This window comes from Macrosteles quadrilineatus, unplaced genomic scaffold, assembly GCF_028750875.1.
Source record: "Macrosteles quadrilineatus isolate MER2022 unplaced genomic scaffold, UCM_ALF_1.0 Scaffold_8__2_contigs__length_117827958, whole genome shotgun sequence".
NCBI lineage: Eukaryota > Metazoa > Arthropoda > Insecta > Hemiptera > Cicadellidae > Macrosteles > Macrosteles quadrilineatus.
Genome location: NW_026542601.1, coordinates 30,701,754 through 30,725,341, shown reverse-complemented (window position 1 = coordinate 30,725,341; position 23,588 = coordinate 30,701,754). Strand labels below are relative to the sequence as shown.

Below are 23,588 nucleotides of genomic sequence, written 5' to 3'. Positions count from 1 at the left end.
ATTAATTTAATTTGTGTTGCTATTATACGCTTACTCCTCAGGGGGCACAGCCCTAGGAATCGGAAGAAAATTGTTAACGTAAGCATAGGTCGATATGCACATCAAATTAAAGGTCTTCACTAGTAGACTACAATGCCGTAAATTCAAGCTCAAAAGAACGCCTGAGTAAAAAATGGCAGTCGTTCAAAGATTCAAAATGGCGGATTCAAGAAATCTTTGAACGACCGCCATTTTGAGCAGGATCAACCTTTTGAAGTTCGGTTTGCGGCATTGTATTCTACTAAAAAAGACCTTTCATTCTATGTGCATATTGACCTATGCTCCTATTTAAGATTTCCTTCCGACTCCTTGCGGGACGTCCCCATGATATGACAGAAAATTCATAGTTCCTTGAAAAAGTAGATTTTTAGGTGTGGTGTTGATGTATCAAATCTTATTGATTTATCTTTTGTCGTTTAGAAAATATTAAACCGGTCCGGGACTTTTGGGACAGTCTGTATAATTATTTACAAGGATCACAGAATTGGTTTAAGGTATGCAGATTTGCTGGGATAAATTTTGGACTCCTGGCCAATCAAAATTCAGGTTGAGGGCACCTCATGGGAGTATAGGGGTGCTCTACAAAATGTTAGGCATGGTGTCTGTAACTGTTATATGTTCTTTGGTACAGCAAAGATACAAAAAGCATCTCACTCCCTTGTACACTCATTTTTGTATTGTATGTTAAATACCAGCATTTGGTCTCTGTTTTAATAGTGAAACAATGATTGTGATAATGGTTTACATAAGATAAATACTACAATATAATATCTACTGTACTGTATTTAAAAAAATCAAGATTTGCTAACACTACCCTACCTAAGTGACATTCAAATGAATTTAGATCTCTTATATTAATACGTGAGGGCTGTTTTTTGTGAACACTACTCCTCCCTTATTTTTTGTGGACCAATTTCAACGTTTAAGGTGTCAAAAGATTCGGCCCAATTCGTAGCTTTGCATTAAGGTTTTAGAATTTAAAAGTTCATACCCTTAGGGAGACCCTTTCAAAGGTCGGGGTTTCACCATAAGAATTACATTGAACAAATTTAAAAACAAAAAACAGCTGTATATAAAAAGAAACTCACCAGCTTCTTGGGAGTAAATATTAATGTTTGTAATATTCAGGAAGTCATAGACCAATCCAAACAGTTAATCAGTTTTGTTGGAAGAACAGAAAATTTCTTGAGGTTTAAAGAAGAAATATTGAAAACTGGAGGAGGTTAAGAGGAAATCGTATACGTAAGAGAATACTATAAGAGAGGTCTGGTCTAACAGCAAGGAATCCAGATACACAATCACTTGAAGAGATGAATAATTTTTACCAGTTCCGCTATGCAACTTATTTTGCAAGTAAAAAAATCATGAAGAATATACAAATCATGTTGTCACAGTGGTAAAGAAAACCTACCTAAGATCAGATCAAATGGATACACGCAAGAAAAGTTTACTGATAACAGCTATAAGTCGGGAAACATTTGTAAAAAACACTAAAAATAAGGCCGGCTTCTAAAAAATTTATTATTTTTACAATAAGTGTTTATTATTTCAACCCGTTATTAATAGAGTGAGTATTTCAATTAGTTACATAAGCTTTGAGTCTTTTAAAATTATCGAAATAGAAAATAATTACTGTTATTACTGCAGTTTTAAATAACGCCTGTATAATAACGGTACTTAACAATTGCTCGATTTTAAGCACTCATAGAAGATGAATGTTATTTTTTTAATAAATCCTGTATAATACCGGTACTTGACAATTGCTCGATTTCGAGCAACAGGCACACTAGTTTGTAATTAATCCTTCAATTATTGTAATAGTCACCTGTGAATCCCCAAAACTGTTAATAGGAAGTTGAATTGTACTATGATTAAAATACACTGCATGTTCTGAAAAAAGTAATTTAAGAAGGCACGTGAACATTTCGGCATATGACCACCACTCGAGGCCATAACCTTTCTCCCTAGTTCGATACATTTATGGAAATGTTTCAAGTTGATCAGTGGTAGAAGCATGGTGACTGTGTCGTAGAGTTGGTAAAACCCGGTTATGACCATGGTCAAAACCATGTCTGGAGGGGCTGCAGACATCATGAGGACAATTCTGTTAAGGTTAGAGGCTGTCAGAGCAAACTGACCAATAGTGCAACATATGAGGAGCTTTCTCAGCCGTGGCTGTGATCCTGAAAAAACCACATTTAATTAATGTCACTCGTAAAACATGACTTGCACGAAAGCCTTGTCCTTGCCCCTTAGTTTTTGTGATGTCATTGAATTTCTTTAAGAAATCACAAATAAAGATAATTGTCTGTGTATTGTCCATAGACCCAGACAAGAGAAGTTTTCAGCGTCTACTTCAACAAACATCAACTTAAACCTCAGAATGTACCTAGTAAACGCCATCTATTTATATATTGGTATATGTACTTCAACAACAGTGTCTACTTTAACACCAGCATCTATACTTCAACAACAGTATTTACTTGACTTGAACAGCAGCGTCGATTTCTACAAAAGCATCTACTTTAACAACAGAATCTACTTTAAACATTAGAATAGTATACAGGGTGTCCCGGAACTCTCTACCAATATTTTAGGGCATTGCTCCTGGGTAAGAAACATACCTAAATATCGTATTTCAATTGTCCGGAAGTCTGTGACCGCTGGAGTTGCAGCGCATGCTGAAAGCGGTCACGTATCACTAAAGTTGCCATATCTCAGTTAATACTCGTCCAATCTAAAAAATAAGGTGTCAATCGATTTGTAATGAAATTGCCTTATATAAGTTATTCTTTTAAAATTTTTGTATAATTTATTTTTGTAAAAAAATACAACCGACTTCAAACGCTCTAAAAAGAATGAAATAATTTCAATAAAGAAAACTTTTGTATTAGGCAAGCTCACGTATTTTAAGTCGGCGCGGCTCTATGATGATTTTTGATACAAAATTGAAAGAGGGTGTCCATTGCAGGTGACTATCTATAACCAAAGGTGTTAATCTGCATGTCTTTTTCATAGTTATGCGTTAAGTGTTATTTTATTACCGTAATCAGAGATCGGCATTATAGTGGTATTAACGAGTATCTTTAAAAAGATCATAACGCATTTTAATGTTTCTAACTTTGAAAAGTAACGTTTTAATACTAAACTAGCTTATTTTCCCTACATAATATCAAACTAAATTATTTTCCTATTCATATAGAACATTTGTGTGTGTTATTTTCATAATGCATTTATTCTGAAGTAAACATAAAATACAAGAAAATATTTCCTTTAATATATAAACAAAACAGTTCAGAATGTTTTTTATATATTTTTATGTTATCCAGCTACAATTTATTGATTTTCAAAATACACACACAATAATTTCAATCATATTTGCAGTTTGAGCCGCGCCGACTTGAAATACGTGAGCTTGCCTAATACAAAAGTTTACTTTATTGAAATTATTTCATTCTTTTTAGAGCGTTTGAAGTCGGTTGTATTTTTTTACAAAAATAAATTATTTCATGATTTTTAGTGACTGTATAATTTTTTATATATTAATTACTTGAGGATTTTTGATAAGCAAAACTGTTTGAAACAATCAAAAGTTCCACAGAACAATCATTATTTTAAAACTGCTTGAGTCACCTGTTCAGGTTACATAATCAATGGGTATGAAAATAAACATCTTTAGATAATTCCTTAAGAAAGAAAGGGTTGTCCATTACATTAGGCCTAATGAAATACTAATTGTCTTTTCTAGATACATTAAAATGTCAGACGTCATCTTTTTATGCAATCGGTGTACTTCTACATTATAAAAAGAAATACAGTAACGTCTCAAGCCTTTTGGAACAATATAAAAGTTATTCCTCAGCTACCAGCACTAAAAAATCCCTCAAAAGTGGAAAATTGGTCGTTAACACCATAGTACCTTTCGTATAGTACCTTTGGAAAATATTATATGAAAGATTGGTTCAGCTAAAAGTGGTGTAAGTCATGTAGGGGGTTTTGTTTGCTCAAGATATAGCCTAGTCGAAATTGCAAATCATCTTCCTCTAGGACTTTCCGAAGCAGGCATAATAGTATTGATATGATATAGTAACTGGGTAGAGAATATTAATAAACATTCCACATCTGCAAATGCATGTTTAGTAAATAAAATATTTAACACTTTTAAGACAATTGACGATTATGCACTGTCACACTTCTTAGGTCGTGTAAGGAATAATTGCATTTGATTTATATTTAGACCTGTTTTACGAATGCTTTGGTTTTCACAATACACCTTTATTTGTCAATATCATACAGCTATTCACTGAAACATATATGTTTTTGTAAGTCAGAATATTCAATACTAAAAACAGAATTACGAATATTTAAGGTTTTCAGAATTTTTCACCGAAACAAATATTATACTTAAACATAATATATAAGGTACCAAATAGAAACTCTCCTGGTTATTTTGGTGGTGGAACCACACTGATCGGTAAAAGAATCACAGAGAAATTGGTGAACATACATAGAAAAAAAAAACATCGCCACAAACAAATTGAGAACCTCCTCCTTTTGTTGGTAGTGGGGAAGTCGGTTAAAAATCAACGATTTTTGAGTTATTTAAGAAACACAATTTTAAATGGCCGCCATTTTTTTATGACTGAAAAATCGTCATAATTTTTTGGTAGCTTTGTCTAGTTGTCATAAATGTTTGTGCAAATTTTCCATTTCATATGTTAAACAATTCTAAAAAAAAAATATAACTGAAAAAAAACAAAATGGTGGCTGTGTAAGTAAGGACTTCCGGACAATTTAAATATGATATTTAGGTATGTTTCTTACCCAGGAGCAATGCCCTAAAATATTGGTAGAGAGTTCCGGGACACTCTGTATATTACTTCAACAACAATATATATTGTTCAACAACATCAGCTACTGTACTTCAAATCAACATTCATCATTCTTCATTTGATTTAAGATGAAAGATTGTTGACATTTTTTTTTTATTTATTGAGTGTACGGTATTCACTCCTTTTCAGTCTATTTAACTATTTTCCCTGTCAATTTAGCATCTTAGTTCGGATTTACAAAACAAAATCTAGCCTGGAATTCGTCATAGAGCTATCATAAATATACCTATTTAAGGTTTTGTGTTTAATTCACCAACTCTAAATGTATTTTGACGTGTTACATTACATTAGTACACTCCTAGTAGTATTAAAAATGTATACCTTATTTGTGTGTACAGTGGACTTCCAAAATACTTACGCTTTTTGGCAAAAAATATATTCTTCTCCAATACAACTGGAAAAACTCCAAGAAATTGTAACAATGTAACTGTAGTTTCTAGTTTCATAATCAAGGATAATTTTTATACAATTTTGCTACTACTGATGATTACACAACTTGTTATAAATTAAGTTAGGAAAATTATTGGGTTACTAAGCCATCAATGAATCCATACTCTTTTTACTTCGGAATATTTTGTGCAAAGTAATGGATATTAACATTAATAAACAGACAAAACACTTAAGTTACCAAAACAGAGTAACAAAAGGAATTTGCTATTTCAAGCTGAATGCTTGTTTTGACAACTTGTCACTTTTACCTCTATTGTGTTTTTTGTATGATCAATATCTTCATAAAAATACGAAATGTAGAATTGTATAAATTAAAAAAATAGAAATACGGTTTAAATGGTACAACATTTAATGTTGAATACATTTATGTTATTGAAATATTTTAAAATAATTAACTGAAGAAAAAAAATTCATTTAAAAATGTCCATTCTTTAAAAAAAAGGCATAGCGATTAAGATTAGCGAAATTTACAGACAGTTTCAATGCAATTTTTATTATAATAATCAATGGTTACCTTGGACAATAATCATACCTCTTGTGAACATTCACACATGCTGATGCAAGCTGTTCACCAGATCTGTAGAACATGGACTGCCTGACTGGTCAATAATTCACAGGCTTACAAGTTTATCCATGTGTTCAATATAATATGTATGTATATCTTGGCCCACTTGTATTTGATGTGTATGCATATGATTTGTACAATCTCAAACGAGCTTTCTCATTGTCATCCTTATTAATCATGTTTTCAATTATCTTAAATTATTTAATAAAAGTTATGTTAATATTGAGGTTTTTTGTACAACGCTTTGGAATAAATGTTATATTAACTTAATTAAAATACAACTCCATACTAAACTATAGTTATGGCTCACTTTTATACATATTCTATAAATCTTTAATACTTATGTAAATGGGTTTTATCTGTAACATCACTTTTTTGGCCGTCACATTTAACATATTTGTTCGCGGTCAGAAAAGTGATTAAAGTGGTTGAGCACAGAATAATTCTGCGGATTGAGAAGTAATTTTCAAGTTTATCATTTATCGGAGGAACGAATAATAATTAGAATGAAAATTTACCTAGTGCTTCGTTCTCCTAGCCTTTTTATTTCTAGAAGGGACTTTTAAAAGTCAGTGTTTCTGAACAACTGTCTTTACAACGGTTTTAAACGTGAATAGTAATTGAACAGCTGATTACCTTCTGTTGATTTTTTAACCATAGTCAGTTAACAAACAGGAGTCGGAACAGTTGATGAAAATTAATTTTAAATGTACACCTCTACAGCAGTCGAATTTTGAACCAATTATAACGCGCAATTTGCGCACAGGCCCCTTTGTACAATGCATATTTTAAGATTAAAAACAAATCTATAATATCTTTTGTCTCAAATGTTTTGTTTCTCAATAAATGCGCGGAAAATTACATTCGGTGTATTTGTATTGAACAATTCATGAATCATCAGGTACTCATGTGTGGCATTGATGTCGTTCTCTGTTCTCTTCTTCGCCTTGTTGCGAAGCGCGAATCTCGTAGATATGTATATATGTATATATTCAATTCCTATAGCTCCACACCTACAACAGATTGTCGTTACACGCTGTCAAAACTTATCATCCTTACCGATCGGATTATTTAAAACGTTAGTTCCACCCGGTATATTAAGAGGACGTTTCGTTGTTTACTATTAGTTTCTTGTTATTTCAAAAGTGTAATCACTATGCAAACACACTCAAGTCAAATGTTACCAACATTCTCTACTGTATGTAGCCAAGTGGTTATAGCAAACACCTTCAAATCAGAAGGCCACTGGGTCGATCCCAGATTGCCAGGGGAATCAATTCTTGACTTAGATGCCATTTTCGAACGGAATTTCTATTATGTTGCCATCTAACATGAGTTTGTAGGGAAATGTGATTAAAATAATTTTTTCAACTGATAAAGCTAGGACCCCATGACCCTTTCTTACACCTAACCCACGGAGATATATTTTGGATGCACTTATGAACCGTTACTTTAAAGAACTATGTAAAATACAACACAATCATGACACACACAATTATTATAAGCAGATTTTCAGATTTTACAAGTTGTGAAGTCTACATACACTAGCCAAAGTCGACCTGTGAAACGTCGAGTAAACATGAATGACTGCTTCAGAATTGCTGATTTAAAATTTACAACCCGTTTCCGTCGCACCGTGGCGCCCGAAGACCCACGTAGGCGTTAAACACTGGATGTCAAAATAGAGCAGAAGTAGCCATGTTTAATGTGTTTGTTACATATTTATATTTGTATTTTAACATCGTGTTTGGGCTATATAAAAAAATCTCTGATAATTCTGAACAAATTATTAGCCAAATATAGTATTATGAGTGGATGTTATCAAAATGGCACCCATAATGACCCACCACGCTACCCCCTTCCTGCCCAACCATCAGTGCGTCACTAATTAATTATGTGTCACAAAGTGTTCACCGTTTCATCGGTCGGAGCTTACGTAGTCCCTTGGGCAATTTCTCTTGCTTTTTTTTTTAATTTACTGATAAGTGTAACTTGTGTTGTGCCGTTCTTATAAGTATAATAGACGCCGGGAATTCCGTACTTTTTAGCCGGGAAAACCGGGAAAATTGCGTGAAATTAGTTTATAGATCCTGCTGACAACCCTGTTATATCAATCCTCAAGATAAAAAAATAGTTTTACTTTATCAGTTTTATTACAAGCCCAATATTGTTTAAGCCAAAATTCAGTTTAGTAAAATAACAAACAACAACGTAAATATTTTTAGTCAATAACATCAAATGCTTTTTTTCTAACTAGATATTCATAATAAGTTGTTAACACATTTATCACAGTGACGCTCTTGACAAGCACTGTTTAGTTTGAGATGCATTCTAGGGAGGGAGCTGTGAAATTGATGGGAAATATGACGCAGAAGATTTCCAATCTCTTCTCTCAGCAATGCAAGTACTCGGTTTCACATCTGATGAGCAAGACACCATCTTCCGCATTCTGGCTTCAGGTATGATTGTAGTGAGCTTCTGGAGATAAAAAAGAACATAAACAAGCTTTGAGAAGTAAAAAAACACACAAAAAACAGTATATTATTTTTAAGTCCAAAAATAATTGTAGTGAACTTCTATGCACTGAAAAGAGTTTTAACATGGTATTTTTGGCCAAAAAAATCTGTAGTGAGTATCTGTGAACCAGAAAATCAAAAATTCCCATTCTCAGATCTTTTGATATATTTATCTTTTCTTTTATAGGTGTATTTTATATTTTGGGTGTTACTATGCCTTTGATTTTTTTAAAGTTTTTTATTAGGAAATGGCCCAAACCCCTGGTGTTGTTACTATCTATAGCATTATTTGGCATCTCGATGACAAATGCTGACAAAGCATCTAGGTCTGAAAACAATCTCGCTTGGAATTGAACTGGTGACCTTCATATTCAAAGGCAAGCGATGTAACCACTCAGCTATTTTCTTATGAGATATAGTTGTTATTGAGTGTTACAGTAATTATCTTCCATTAGTATTGCATCATAGTAATTTAAACATCATTTTGTCATAGTACTACACCTGGGCAACGTGTATTTCCACCGCAAACAGCTGAAGCACGGTCAAGAAGGAGTGGAGATCGGTTCGGACGCAGAGATTCGATGGACTGGACATCTGTTGCAGCTGAACGTCGACGGTATCAAGCAGGCGTTGACTACCAAAACTACGGTGAGAATAGTGTACTGGTACATTAAAGGCTCGATTACACACGGCAAGTTTACTTGCTGCTAGCGAATGAGTAAAAAAAACTGGCTTTTTGACTAGAATAACATTCAACCTAACTACTGCTATTAACCAACTCCTTCAACGTCATCAAGATTAATTCTACATGTTGCTTGTGCGCAAGCAATTAGTAAATACACTTAAATGATTTGACAATTTACCTCAGTCAAAATCTGGTGAGTGGCATTTAAAGACACCGGTAGAGGTAGAGGCAAATTTTACAAGGCCTTCTTTTAATAACAGCTATAAGAGCGAGTATGGCTAGTACTTACTGGGACTAGTTAACGAGTTACGTGTAAAATATCTGGATTTTAGCCTGTAAAATCACTCTTGTATAAAAGAGCTTTACAGGTATCAGTCGTTTTGGTCCTATGAGGGTACCACCTATTGGCTGGTTACTACGTAAACATGGTCCTACAAAAAATAACCTCGTGGCATTATTAAAGTGTTTATCGAGTTGAAATAAACTGTAAAATATTCACAAAGATCCAAACTATGCCCTGGATGAACTAAAACTTCGTAATTGTTTCCTTAAGTATTTACAAAATCATTTTGAAAATCTGTAAATTAGTGTTTTCCACATGTGATTTTTAGCTTCTAAATAATAGTTAAATAATCTTTTATCCCCATCTATTTCAAGCTCACCCAACATCCATCCATCTCATCCATCCAAGCTCATCCATCAAGCTCATCCATCAAAAAGCACCCAATCATTGGAAACAAATTAGTTTTGGAGTGTTGATAGCTTGAACCGTAGAGGCATGTTTAGAAACATTAGCATATTTAGCCGCCATCTTGAATTGACTGGGTAGAAACCTAAGATCCACAATGCACTTATGAAAAACAGCAGTTTTTTTCTGCAGAATGAGTAGAATGTTTATGTTTATTTTTTGGTTGAATTTCTTTTACATGAACTATAATTTATTTTATACTAATGTATCTTCCTAGTTTTTGATCTACAGGTTTACTTGTATTACACAAGTAAACAACATTATAGTCATACTGTAGGAAGCTACCTTGTTAGGAAACTAAATTTATCCTATCTTATCTTCTCCAGTAAACTAATGTCATTACTACAGTTTGTTCTAATTACAAATCTTAATTTAGTAAAATAACGAGATGTTTGTTATGTTTGCAGGAAGCCCGCAACGAACGATTGTTTACGGCTCTGACTATCGATCAAGCTTTGGATGCTAGGGATGCGTTCGCTAAGGCTCTGTACAGTTCGCTATTTGCTTGGCTTGTTGCTAGAATCAACCATATTGTGTTCAAAGGCACAAAGCGAACTGCTGCCATCTCAATCCTGGATATTTTCGGGTTTGAAGATTTTAAGGTATGGTCTTCTTGTTTTTCACATTTATTGATATATTTTGACTATTATGATCATCATTAGAGTGTTAAAAAGCAAAGTAGATTTAAGCTGTTTTTTGTTCGTGTTTCATGTCTGATCATAAGTGTGCTGACACCAACCTTAATATTCCTATTATTATTTTAGAGTTTATTTTACAGTATATGTAACATTTTACATCGGCTATATTTTAACATAACTCCACAGGACAACCAATAGTTTTACAAATATATTGTTCAGTTTAACTTATTATAATTTTAATGTTAGTAAAATAACCTACAATAAGAGAGGAGACACCAAACCACTCCAATTTTACCAAAGAGAAGCATACATTGATGAATAGTTTTCAGCTAATCTGAAGAATGATTAATGTATAACGAATCACGTTTAATTTACCATATGACATTAAAATAGAACTATTTATACATCTTACATATGAAAATCATTGATCTTCAGAATATAAAAGCAATTAAGTAAAATATGGAGAGTTTAGATTTAAAACAGTATTATTTACTAAACAAAATATATTTTTCCTAATTTAGATAAATTAAAAGAAACATAGAAACTTATTAACTAACAATACATGATTTTTTATACCTAAGAATTAATTGTAAAAATACAATCCGTAGAAAATATTTGAAAAAAAATTGGAATATCTTTAAATTATCTATTAATCATCTAAATAAAATCTATTAATAATCTAGCTAAATAATTTATTATATTTTTAGGAGAACAGTTTTGAGCAGCTGTGCATCAACTATGCCAATGAAAACCTTCAGTTCTATTTCAACAAACACATTTTCAAGTTGGAACAACAGGAGTACGCCAAGGAGAAGATAGTTTGGCAGAATATTGCCTACGCTGTGAGTACATGCACTTAAGCAAACTTAGAAATCAGTAAGTAATAAGAATAAGAAATGTGAAAATAGAGAAGCAGATTTTTGTAAGAATGGAGAAAACAAAAGTAACAAAACAAAACTATTCTTTAAAAAATGTAAAATTTGTAGCAATCACTTAGTTTAAACACAACTTCAGTTCCTTAGAGTATTTGCCTTCATATTTGAAAATTTTATTCCGAGCAGAAGGTTCAGGACAAATATACCATTTCTCCTTGAGTTATCAAGAAAATGAATGATGCTATCTAACGAAAGATCAATGATACACAGTGGTAAGAGCACAGTTTAAGCCGTTTCCATACAAATAAAATTCCATTGGAGTAGGTAAACACACACACTCACAAAAAAAGTTATAAATCCAAACCAACATAAGAAACTAAAATAGAATTTGGTTTTAACAATAAATTTTAGTTTTTAAAATATCAAAGAATTTGTAAAAAGCTCAAACATTTTTGTTGCAAAACATATTTTATCTACGATGCCTAAAAAAGCTTTTTTTATCCAACACAAGCCAATTTTTTATCTTTCATTTTCAGGACAACCTACCAGTGATTCACTTGTTATCTAAGAAGCCCGTGGGGATCCTTCATCTTCTGGATGACGAGAGCAACTTCCCCCGCGCGACAGACCTCTCGTTCCTAGAGAAGTGCCACTACAACCACGCTCTCAACGAGCTGTACTCTCGCCCGAGGCTGAATGGACCGGAGTTCGGCATCCGTCACTACGCAGGCCCAGTTTGGTACAATGTGGACGGTTTCTTGGACAAAAATCGGGATACTTTAAGGCCTGACGTCGTTGAGTTGTTGATTTCCAGTTCTTTGCCTGTGAGTTACCGTTTTGCATTTGATTTGACCTCAAAACATGTAATGATTTTACCCGTCTTGTTAGTTTTGATTTTTAAGCGTTAGGGATAAAACAGGAATACTTGAAGGCCTGGCACATCTTGCTGTTGATTTTAGTTCATTAGTGGAAAATAAAAGAATTGCGTTTGGTTGGGACTTTTAAACCATAGGGATAAATTATTATTGTTATTCATTGTGACCCTTGGTTGGAAATATAATTGATAAAATGGAAGAATTACCTTATCCAACCACAGTTGCTAGTATGACAACTAGTTTCGTTCCTTAGAACATCGTCAGGTCATTGTATGCAACCACATCTTCAATGTATGTATGTACATTGTGGTATGTCAAAAGATTCTTTAAAAACACTGTCAGAATCACAATAGTAAAAACTAGTCATGTTGATCAAACTATTAAAATTGAATAAAAAGTGATAAAACTGGTTAAAACTGTAAAGGCTGGCCAGCACTCTCTTTATCACTGTCACTGACTAAATACAGGCCAGCCTTTTCAGTTTTAACCAGTTTTATCACTTTTTATTCAATTTTAATAGTTTGATCAACATGACTAGTTTTTACTATTGTGATTCTGACAGTGTTTTTAAAGAATCTTTTGACATACCACAATGTACATACATACATTGAAGATGTGGTTGCATACAATGACCTGACGATGTTCTAAGGAACAAAACTAGTTGTCATACTAGCAACTGTGGTTGGATAAGGTAATTCTTCCATTTTATCAATTTTTATAAATTATTATTATTTCTTGTTAATTAATCTAAATTTAGAAAGGGTGAGGATTATGGAGAGTTTGAGATAATCTAACAACAATCTTAGATTAATTTTAATTTAATCATAGTTTAGAACCAGCTAACTGAAAAATAAGCAAATTTATTTAGTTAACTTGGCTTAGCTTCTGTCGTTTTGTTTTTGCAAATAAATATTTTATTTGTCCCATTTTTGATATTTTTTAAATACCGTATTCTAATGCCATTAGGCTTACTTGAAATTAGCATGCTACGGTACTTTAGTCGTAGAGTAGCCAGTAGCTACTTTGTGCAGTTTCCTTATAAAGAAACCCCCTCTCAGCTTATGTATCAGTTCCTTCTTCCTCCCTGTATTCCTAAGCCTATTGCTTTTCTCATCAAATAAAAAAAAATTTTATAAAACATATTATTTCTGATTACCGTGAGATTACAACTGCTATTTTCACAGATGGTGAGCAAAATGTTCACGGCAGTGAGGAGTTCCCATGAAGCCAATAAGACCCTCAACAAGAGCAACGGAAGGTTTGTCACCATGAAGCCGAGAACTCCCACGGTCGCTGCAAGGTTTCATGACTCTCTTCAGCAACTTCTGGAAAACATGTCAAAGTACGTTCTTATATGTTTACAACATTTGGTCCAATAGTTTAAACTATAGTTTAAAGGAAAGAAACTTAAAGATCAATAATATGAAAATATTGGTGGGAAAAAAAATTAGCTGTCTATTTGGCATCATTATACAAGGCTCCATTTAATAGAACTATCAGGTCTGTATGACAGCCTAAGGCTGGAGGGTAGAGGGAGGTTAGTGGGTGTGCCCTACTTACTGGAAATGAATTAACTCTTTCTCTGATCGCGTTTCACAGAATTTTCATTAAAGAATCATTAGACCATTATACTAGATTCGTTAAAATTGTGTTTAAAATTCTATAAATGTAGATGTTAAGTAGTGTGGTATTAAAATGATGTTCGAGATGCTAAAATATGCTGTAATAAACTATAATGAATTTTACCTACACGACCTTTTTTTAAAGTAGCCGTTTCAGTTGAGTTCTTAGAATTGGAAAGTTTCGCATAACATTATTGTTTACTTTCATAACAGCATAGTTTTACTCATAACAACACGGGTACAGGCCAATGAGGTTCAAGGATTGAGAGAGAAGATGTAAAATTGTGATGATTTGAACTTCCACTAATCAGCTGTTCAGACCAATTTAATTGTTGAGTGGTGCAATTAGTGTTTGGTACAATGTTTTGTTGTATCACTGTCAGTGGCAATGAGAGGCTATAAACGAAAACATAACCTCTCTTAGAAGTTATGAGTAGTTATTTTTAGTAATTAAAACACTATCGTAGGTAAAGTAGTGTAGTCAACTTGGGTAAATAGTGTTAACGACACTCGCAGAAGTTTTTAAGGCACTTGTCAAGGCTCGTACCTTAAATATTTTACTTGTGTCGTTAAACACTATCTTTACGCAATGCGTAAACTACTATATTTCTACTATTAAAATACTTTTTTCAGGTGCAATCCATGGTTTGTCCGTTGCATTAAACCCAACAACGACAAAGCTGCAATGAAATTTGACATGCCAACAGTCTTGGAACAACTCAGGTAATATTTTTTACTGTTTTTATTGAACTAATTATAAAAATATTTTGTTTGAATAAAATTATTGTTTGTAAACAAAAAACACACACATTGCTTTGATAAAAAGTCAATTCTTGAAAGATAATGCTATATAATGTGTAAATTTGTTATAACTGTTCATTATTATTGTTAGCATAAATCGTTATTAAATTGTTTATTGGCTGTGCTTTTTCAAATCTTTGATAAAGTCAACAGTAGTAAGGTATCTTTTTCCTCTTTCCTTCTATTTTTATTTTAATTTTTTCAAAAGAAATCTTTTCAAAATATGTCTAACTAAAGACTAACCTATCTTTAATGATGATACGTAAAACCTGGATATTCCATCCCCATGTTAAATTTGTAGCCAGCTTTTTTTATCAAAATCTTCGTAGTTTATGTGAGCCACCTACAGATTGGTAAATTACTAAATTCTGTCGAATACACAATCTTTTTAACTAAGTCAAACTTAGGGAATGACTTATGATGAGTTAAAGCAACTGTTATGACCCATCTACCTGGTCAGCAACAAAAAATAAGGTATACAATTGAATTTTAGACACTAGCGCATTCTGTGACTTTCTCACACAACTACATTCTTTTTTAATAAAAAATTGGCTAAAGCTGGTCCATATAGATGGGAAGTCTACAAAACCCAATCAATGATCATTCTTAATTTACTGATTCAATCAAATTAGAAACTTGTCACTGTCTAAAAAACTTATTTTGTTTGATTTTGTAATATAATCATCTAGGATTCAATATGCTGGCATTCAAAAACCTTACAAGATAGTAGTTGTTTGAAAAAAAAGGTAAAATATGGTTAATCTATAAAAATTAATAAATAATAGTAATATATTTTTTCACTAGTTTAAGAGAATTTGTTCTGCTCAGGTATTCAGGGATGCTTGAGACAATACGGATCCGTAAACTCGGATACCCGGTCCGTATCAGATTCCCAGAGTTTGCAGACAGATATCGGTACCTCCTGCCTCGCAGAAACCTCCCTCCAAGGGGCACGCCCTCTAGGTAAGTTACATCTTAATCCAATTATATTTTAACAGCTTTTCTCAATTATATTTAAACCATATTTGCTCACACAGTGAGTTTGAAAAAGAAAACAATACACTTATTCAGTACAAAAAAAACGTTGCAAAAAGTGACAAAAGTGAATATTTTTAGAAAAGCAAAAATGTTCTGGCTGTGCCAATGCAAACAAAAACAGTTTACTGCACATTATTTAATTCATGCAAGTGCTGCCAACCTATGTATTTAGATTTACAAAAATGAAATATCCCTTGCATCAGTAGAGAATTTAATTTGCATTGTTGTTCTTTAAATATCTCAATTTTACAAAATATGTCTGCAACATTGTTCATCAGAGATACCGTATTCAATCATCAGCAGTACACTTTGAAAGTGGAAGCTGAACTATGTTTATTTTCATTTTGAAAATTGGTAAAAACCTTTAACATGAAAATACAATGTCTATTACTCTTCATAGTCAATGGGGGTAGTTTCTTCGAGAAATTGTATCCTCTTAATGACAATCCTTAAAATCCAAGTTTCTTGTACCCTATGTTACATCATGAACCTGTCCAAGCATTTATGTATTTGCTGAATCCTTCGTCTCTGTCTACAGGGAGATATGTAGCCTCATTCTCCAAGACCACTCCGGCCAGTATCAGCTGGGCTCGACCAAGGTGTTTCTACGAGAGAGTCTGGAGCGAGTACTGGAGCATGAGCGTGCCAGTATACTCCACCGTGCGGCCGCCATAGTGCAGCGCAACGTGAGGGGCTTCCTGGCACGCAAGCACTACCAGGCGGCGCGGCGCAGCGCTGTCAAGCTACAGGCAGCTATGAGGTGATGATTCCTTGGTCAAAGTTCATTTTTGGTTATGGCAAATTTATTTTAGGATTATTGACAACTTTTTTTCTTGTTTGGTAAAAAAAAAATGCTCACAAAATTGATAATGTAGGATCTGTTCCCGTCTTCAAATAAGAAGGAACCTAGATTAATACAAGATTAGTAAACAAATACACAAACCAAACATTGGCAAACTCTTTGAAAAAGCCAAACATTGATCATCTAGCCAATACTCAACACAGACCAAAAACAACAAATACTTAAAGTAGTGCATAAAAAAAAAACTTTGAAAAACACAAAAAAAGAAAATACCATTTTAATCAACTCTTCTACTAAACTTGATCACAACCATTCAGTTTGAGGCTTTGAGCTATAAATAGACATATTGTGTCTATTGCCAAGTAGGTTACTTACTGTATTTGATCTTGGGATCAAGTGTTGGGATGTAATGGTATGGGGTGTTTAGGAGTCAGGGTCCTGTCGGGGGAGCCGGAGCCCAAGACCAGATATGTCTTTTCCATAGTTGGTTTGGTTTATCCAGCAAAATCATTCAGTGTCCCAAGGGGGTAGAGAACACATTATAGAAATTAATTAATCACTTCTGCTTTCAGGGGATGGAAAGAGAGGAAGAAGTTCCTCAAGATTCGTCGTGGAGTCGTGAAAGCTCAGGCTCACTTCCGAGGAAAGCAGCAGCGACGACGCTACACACAGCTGAAGGTAAGTGCCAATAACAAATGTTGTGAAAATAATTTCCCACTGAAATTTTTTTAAGCCACCCAATTGAGCTTTCTAAACAGCTGTTAAAAACATTTGAAAACACATTTTTTGTGTTAGTTTTTATCGTAAGAAGGATTCAGTTGCATTGTATTGTGAAACACTGTAGTCCTGTCTATATAATACCATGGTAATACTACATCCAAGCGATAGTTTTAGTTTTTACAGGACAAACTGAAAAGCTATGACAATTATATTTGCCTTTCAATCCATTTGCTTTGAGAACGTATAATCAAAATCAACACTTGGGTATTTTATAGATCCACAATTTTGAGACGTCCGGAATCCTGACTTCAATTAATTATTAAATTAATTATATGTGATATTCAAAACTTTAAAAAATAGCTGTGTGGCTGATTATGGTGTTAAAGTTCAGCTAGCTTACAAAAGAAAAAATATAGTCCCGTGGCTTGTAGATTAACATAAAGGTTACTTAACATAACAGTATTAACAGTTTTGATGTTAAGTCTAAGCTTAGGACTTTTCACATGGTGATTATTTAAGCTCATAAATTACACTGGTACACTTCATGACTATTGGGCTCAAATGTAAAATAAAGAGAAAGTTGTGAACTACAAGTCTTTGTCAGTGAAGGTTGTGATGTGACCTTACTAAACAATGCATCACATATTTACATGGGTTAGTATGAAACTAGTTGTCAATCGGTTCTTTACTCAAGTTTAAATTGATGTAAAAAAAGGTTTTAATACTTATAGTGTAAATGTGTTCAGTGAATTACTAGTTTTCCCCTGTCATTTTAAATGTGTAAAGTGTTTTGTTTTAGCGTGTTATTAAGGAAACTTATATGTACCCACCAAATACAATCACACAGCCTGTACAGTGTACACAATACAACTTTTTAAATTTTTTACTTTTGATATTATTTTATTTTCTCAAAAACGGTTTCAAACTTAAGAAAAAATGCTTGGGTCTTAAAAGACTGTCTACTACCTCCTCTTCGTATTGACCCTTGCATTTTCTTTTTAAATGTCCTTTTTGACATCAATAAAATCCCTGACATATGCTTAAACCGGATTCAAATTCTTAATTTTCTCTTTCCACTCAAAGTTACTGCTTGATTATTAAATACAATGATTTAAACACAATGTCGAAGAAAAACTATCCCACATATGCTACAGGTTCTTTGAGTTATAGAGATTTCAAGTATAAATAGCAATACAGTACTTGCACTTCCATACTTTGAAACTTCATTGTCTCATAAAACCTACGTTAACTTAAAGGAGGAGTTGAAGAAGAGAGCCGAAATGGCGCGTGAGCGAGCGAAGGTGAAAGCCCAGAAGGAGGAGCAGGAGCGAGCATCTCGCGCAGTTGCTGGCGTCAACCACCTAGACATCCCTGCGGAGCTGGCGTTTATCTTCAACAAACTAGATGGTAAATGCTGAACATTATATATACATTTAGTTATACACACGTCGCACGTGCCGTGCTTAGTCCAAATTGTCTTAATTTTAAAAAAAACTTCTTTGATCCAAATTTGTCTCTTGATCCTTAGAATTAACATATATAGTCAATGTAGAAATATCATCGGTACCGGTAATCTACAATATAATTTACGATGAATCAAATTTAATCTAATATTAATGTACTGAAAAATGAGCACCGTAGCGCCTCCTGGGTTTGGAATAAGACCTAATACTGTGCGGTACATAACCCAGTCAAGGTTATTCCCTTCCTCCTCCCCTACTTTTCCACTACACTTATTGTCAGCTATACTATTTTACCATCGGTCGGTCATTTTCAGGCCCCTTAAGTACCTGAAGCTGCACTGGCACTAAATGTAATTGGCAAATTTTTGTAAAGTTCTGGAAATGTACAGTATTAGTGTTTATCTTTGGTTAGTTTTTATTTTATTTTCCATTATAAAAATCTTTATGGTTATTCTGACACTCACATGGTTCAGTAAGTGTCGTATTACCGACATTTTACTGTGTTAGCATAAAATATTTGCATACCTCGTATAAGGATAATTAAATAATTATTATTATGTAGGCTAATTTCTAATTGCCTATATTGCTGGTTACATACTATTGAGTACATTTTTCTGATTGAAAACATCGTACCACCATGTTACTAATTTCCGATGTTTGTCAGACTGGCAGCCGCCCCACAGTGAGCGACAGCTGGTCAAGGTGGTTGGTCCGGTTGTCGAACGCCCGCAACCGTCCACTCTACCTGGAGACATCGACCAGCACGCTTTCTCCAAGTTCACCAACATCTACTTTAAGGTATTGTGCAAGTTAACACTCATTGAAAATAGGCCTGGATATACATTTATATATGCTAAAGGGTGATTTGGAGAAATGAGGCAAAATTTGAACGGGTGGATTCTTTGTTTGTCTTGTTGACAGCAATCAGAAGAACATGTTTGTTATGATATAAATGTTTTTTTCTTGGCTACTTGATTGACTGTAACAGGCTTGTTTTTTAAATGGCTACCTACTACAAAGCGGTGGATGGCGTTTTGCAAGTATCTTTTTGCTCAAACTGGAGCAGTTGTGACTGTTCATCAAAACTGCCCAGAAAAATTAGGATTCTTCTCGCTTTAACTGCATTTGTTATAGGAGAACATTGTGTTGATCAAGACAAATGCAGAATACACTGTTTTGGATTACTTTTTGAATGATTCAGTATTGTTATTTGTATTTCTTACTTGTATAGTAGACTCCTTATAGTCTGACTCAAGATTTTCTTTTTGGATGGATATTGAGATGAGTATTGATTGATTGTGTTAGAATAAAACCTTATAGTGCTTTAGACACATGTTGACTCTTTGGGCATAACATTTTGCCCCTTAGTGCTTCTCAACCTCTAGGTGCTTGATGAACTGCAGAATCCTGTCTTCCTGAGGTATGTGTCTGCTCCTTGACATGATTCACAAAGTGCTTTCCCTTACCTCATTCAGAGCTGTGTACTCATAAAAGAAATGGTCTGCAGTTTCCACAGACTGCCTTGACTTCCTCCACGCTATTTCTATTCTGGATCCTTAAGCAATACGTCCATCCCATCGTACATATCACCGAACAACTCTTTGGGAGAAAAAACCTTCCTACACCGGCTGCAAGCTGAGGAACCATCTACCTGACTACCTGAGAGACCTGACTGGCAACAAGCTACACCAGGAGCTGAAGAAGTGGCTAATCGCAAGACCCTTCTACTCAATAAAGGAATTTTATGAAAATTAACATGTACAATTCACTATTGTATTGACACTATTGTAATTCTTGACGAATTAACAATAAAGAATATTGTATTGTATTGTATTGTATTGTATTGTATTGTATTGTATATGTAGTTTAAAACACACTCTATACTAGGTAATTAGTAATTGATTACACCGATCAGCTAAAAAAAACGTTTAAAGTACTGTTAATCATTCAACCATTTTTATTTTTTACCCCTTTATGCATGATTTGCTTTATTTCCAGTCACACGTTTGGGGAATGAAGAGGGAGCCAATCAAGACTCCGTTCTTGAACAAGGCAAAAGATTCAGATTTTGCTGATTCGCTTGCCTTGTTCAAACTGATCCTGAGATTCATGAACGATGATTCACTCAGTGGCAAAAAGGAACAAGCGCTCGGAGATTACATCGCCTATAAGGTAAGATAATCAAGTGTAAAAAGAGACTATTGACCTGAGAAAATTAAGTTCACAGACTATAGGTACACTGTAAGACATCACAACACTTAACTAATATTTTGTCCTAACATAGGGTATCAGCAATGAGCGACTCAGGGATGAGATACTGTGTCAGTTGGTCAACCAGACATGGCGCAACGACGTGGTGGCCAATAACGAGAGAGGATGGCTGCTGATGGCCAACTGTCTGTCTGTCTTCCCTCCATCACACCACCTCTACAAGTTCTTGCTCAAGTGAGTAACAAAAACCATTAACTTATGGATACTATAGCAGCCACACTATCTATATGGATGTTTAGAAAACATTTTATCCCTACCTCTAAATTGGAATCAAAACTTGGTATTCTGCAAGATTGTTGTGTTGCTTGCCTAGTGGTTTAGGGTCTCAGACTTTGTGTAAGAAGGGTTGGATCGCTTGGATATCCACAAAAATGTTGGCCACTTACGCTTAAGAGTCGGCAGGACCGCTAGCCATCTTGGATACTCTGTCTATAACGGCAATGTTAATGGTTGAAGCATATTATAGCATTGATTATTAAAATAAAAAAGTTGCACAATATCTCATTTTAAGCTATTAAAACAGTGGATGTGATTTGCTATCTAATTTTAATTGTTATTGTTTTATCAAACTACATAAATATATTGACTTAAACTGTGATTTTTTCCAACCTCTAAAACAAAAGTTTTAAAAATCCAAAAAGCAATTCACATGGAAATATATTTAAGAATCACAGAACATTTTCTGCTCAGTAATCAAGCTTTGGTGCATGATTAATATGCTTCAATGTGAACGCATGTTTTTGCTGATCGGCGCTAGGAATACCACTGGTATCTGACAGTCAACAACAATGCAAAATTATTGACTCCTGCCGACTCTTAAGAACGTTTGTGATACTTTCAATGAATGTGCCACTGATGTGGTAACTAACAGAAGGATTTCTTTCCTTATCTGCATTTAAATTTATTTGATTTATCATAAACACTGTACTTTTATTTATCTAATAAAAATAAATTTAATGATTTAAAAAAATACATCATAAATTAAACACTCTCACTTTTGAGATATATTTGTCAGACAGTTAAAGATGCACTTATTTAATAAAATACAACTATATTTTAAATGTGTGCGGTATCCAAAGCCAGGGTTTATGTTTATATGGACCACTACTATCTCCCATAGGTATGTGTCAGACCACGCGTACAATGGCTACAAGGCTCTGTGTCAACACAAACTCCTGCAGTCGCACGGACAGTGGCCTCGCTCTCTGCCTCCGTCCCTCATAGAGTGGAGAGCTAACAGGAAGAGAGTCAACATGGCGCTGCAACTGCAGTTCCCCGACGGTGAGTCTCGCAACACAGAATAGTCTTATAACGCTTATAGGTATCACAGTTGTTTCATACTGTAAAGAAATTGTATCATAGCATAGAAGAGTTTCATTGTATTATGGCGAAGAACAGTGTTACATCACATAATTCAACATAATTAACTTAACATATTAAATATTGGTATATTTTAGGATTAAAGTTAGATTTATATGATGGTAAAACACCTGGTTGTGTATTTTAAGGGGAATATGAGTGAAGGACTTTTGATTAATGAAGAAAGCTAAGAACGCATTGGGTCAGGACGGCATGGATGGACAGTACGTACGGGACTTCAAAAACGTTAAGCATTGATTTTCCTATGTGTGCTTGCACTGCCGTCAAGGTCAGGACAGGGCCATTTGCCCCTTCCACCGTCCAAAGAAAGTTTGGAAAAAAATTTCTAAAACATCCTGATGTGCCGCACCGATCTGACATCCACCGATTCGGCACCATCTGCAGTGTGCGCACGTTTTCGGTTTGGACATTTTGCTTTTTCATAAGGTAGTTTTCAGCACAAATACCAGGCGGGGACTATAGAGGTATCCGGGACGGTGGCGTTGTCCTGTAGTCCAGCTACTGGGAGGTAACAAATTGTGGATATTTATAGGCATGCACTGTGGATGTTGTGCTCCCTGGTGTGGATTAACATCCTCACTAGTGAGTTCTATGACCATCCGCAGTGCTATCCTACTAAAAAAGTGAGGAAAGCCCTTAGGTACATCCCGTACCTGTCGATCCAGTGGGAGCAGTCCATTAAAAAATTGCGGAATATCAGTACCGTCCGCTCTTGCTATCCCGATCCAGCGCAATCTTAACTGTAAACAATTTTCTTTTAATTTAACTTAACTACTTCATAATTATGAGTTCATAAATACCTTTCATGACAAAAAGTATCCTTTTCTACAGCTTAGAAGTATCCATTTGAAGAAATCTTCCTCACAGTGTCTTTAAAGAAACTTCAATTTCCAAGCCGAATTATTGACTATGGATAGAGAATTAGACTTTCCACTCCATTGTTAAATTTGTAACCAGTTTTGGGGGAAAATTAAATTACAGTTGAATCAAGCCACTGGCAGTTTGCTTGAACTAAAGATATCTGTCAAAATGCAAACTTTTCAACCTAGCCAGACTGAAAGAATTACTTTATTGTAAACTACATAGCATCTTTTATGTCATATCAACTACACTCACTGTGAGTGGTTTCATTCAACTGTGACGTAATTTTCCTAGCGGACGACAAGTGGGAAATTACGCCACCGGTAACAAAACGAGGATCCCAGGAT

General features: G+C 34.2%; 1 protein-coding gene across 2 annotated transcripts in view; it reads left to right on the top strand.

The window, feature by feature from the left end:
* Positions 1-23,588, top strand: part of LOC128999648 (unconventional myosin-XV-like) — a 143,382-nt gene that overhangs the window by 73,110 nt on the left and 46,684 nt on the right. For both annotated transcript variants that reach the window (XM_054426261.1, XM_054426260.1), the window contains exons 10-24: positions 8,282-8,405; positions 8,956-9,110; positions 10,303-10,497; positions 11,241-11,375; positions 11,945-12,232; positions 13,468-13,625; positions 14,539-14,628; positions 15,535-15,669; positions 16,283-16,504; positions 17,119-17,224; positions 18,523-18,673; positions 19,394-19,527; positions 20,728-20,901; positions 21,014-21,174; positions 22,121-22,281. In XM_054426261.1, coding sequence (XP_054282236.1) covers positions 8,282-8,405; positions 8,956-9,110; positions 10,303-10,497; positions 11,241-11,375; positions 11,945-12,232; positions 13,468-13,625; positions 14,539-14,628; positions 15,535-15,669; positions 16,283-16,504; positions 17,119-17,224; positions 18,523-18,673; positions 19,394-19,527; positions 20,728-20,901; positions 21,014-21,174; positions 22,121-22,281 — 2,389 coding nt within the window. The remainder of the gene's footprint in view (positions 1-8,281; positions 8,406-8,955; positions 9,111-10,302; positions 10,498-11,240; positions 11,376-11,944; positions 12,233-13,467; positions 13,626-14,538; positions 14,629-15,534; positions 15,670-16,282; positions 16,505-17,118; positions 17,225-18,522; positions 18,674-19,393; positions 19,528-20,727; positions 20,902-21,013; positions 21,175-22,120; positions 22,282-23,588) is intronic.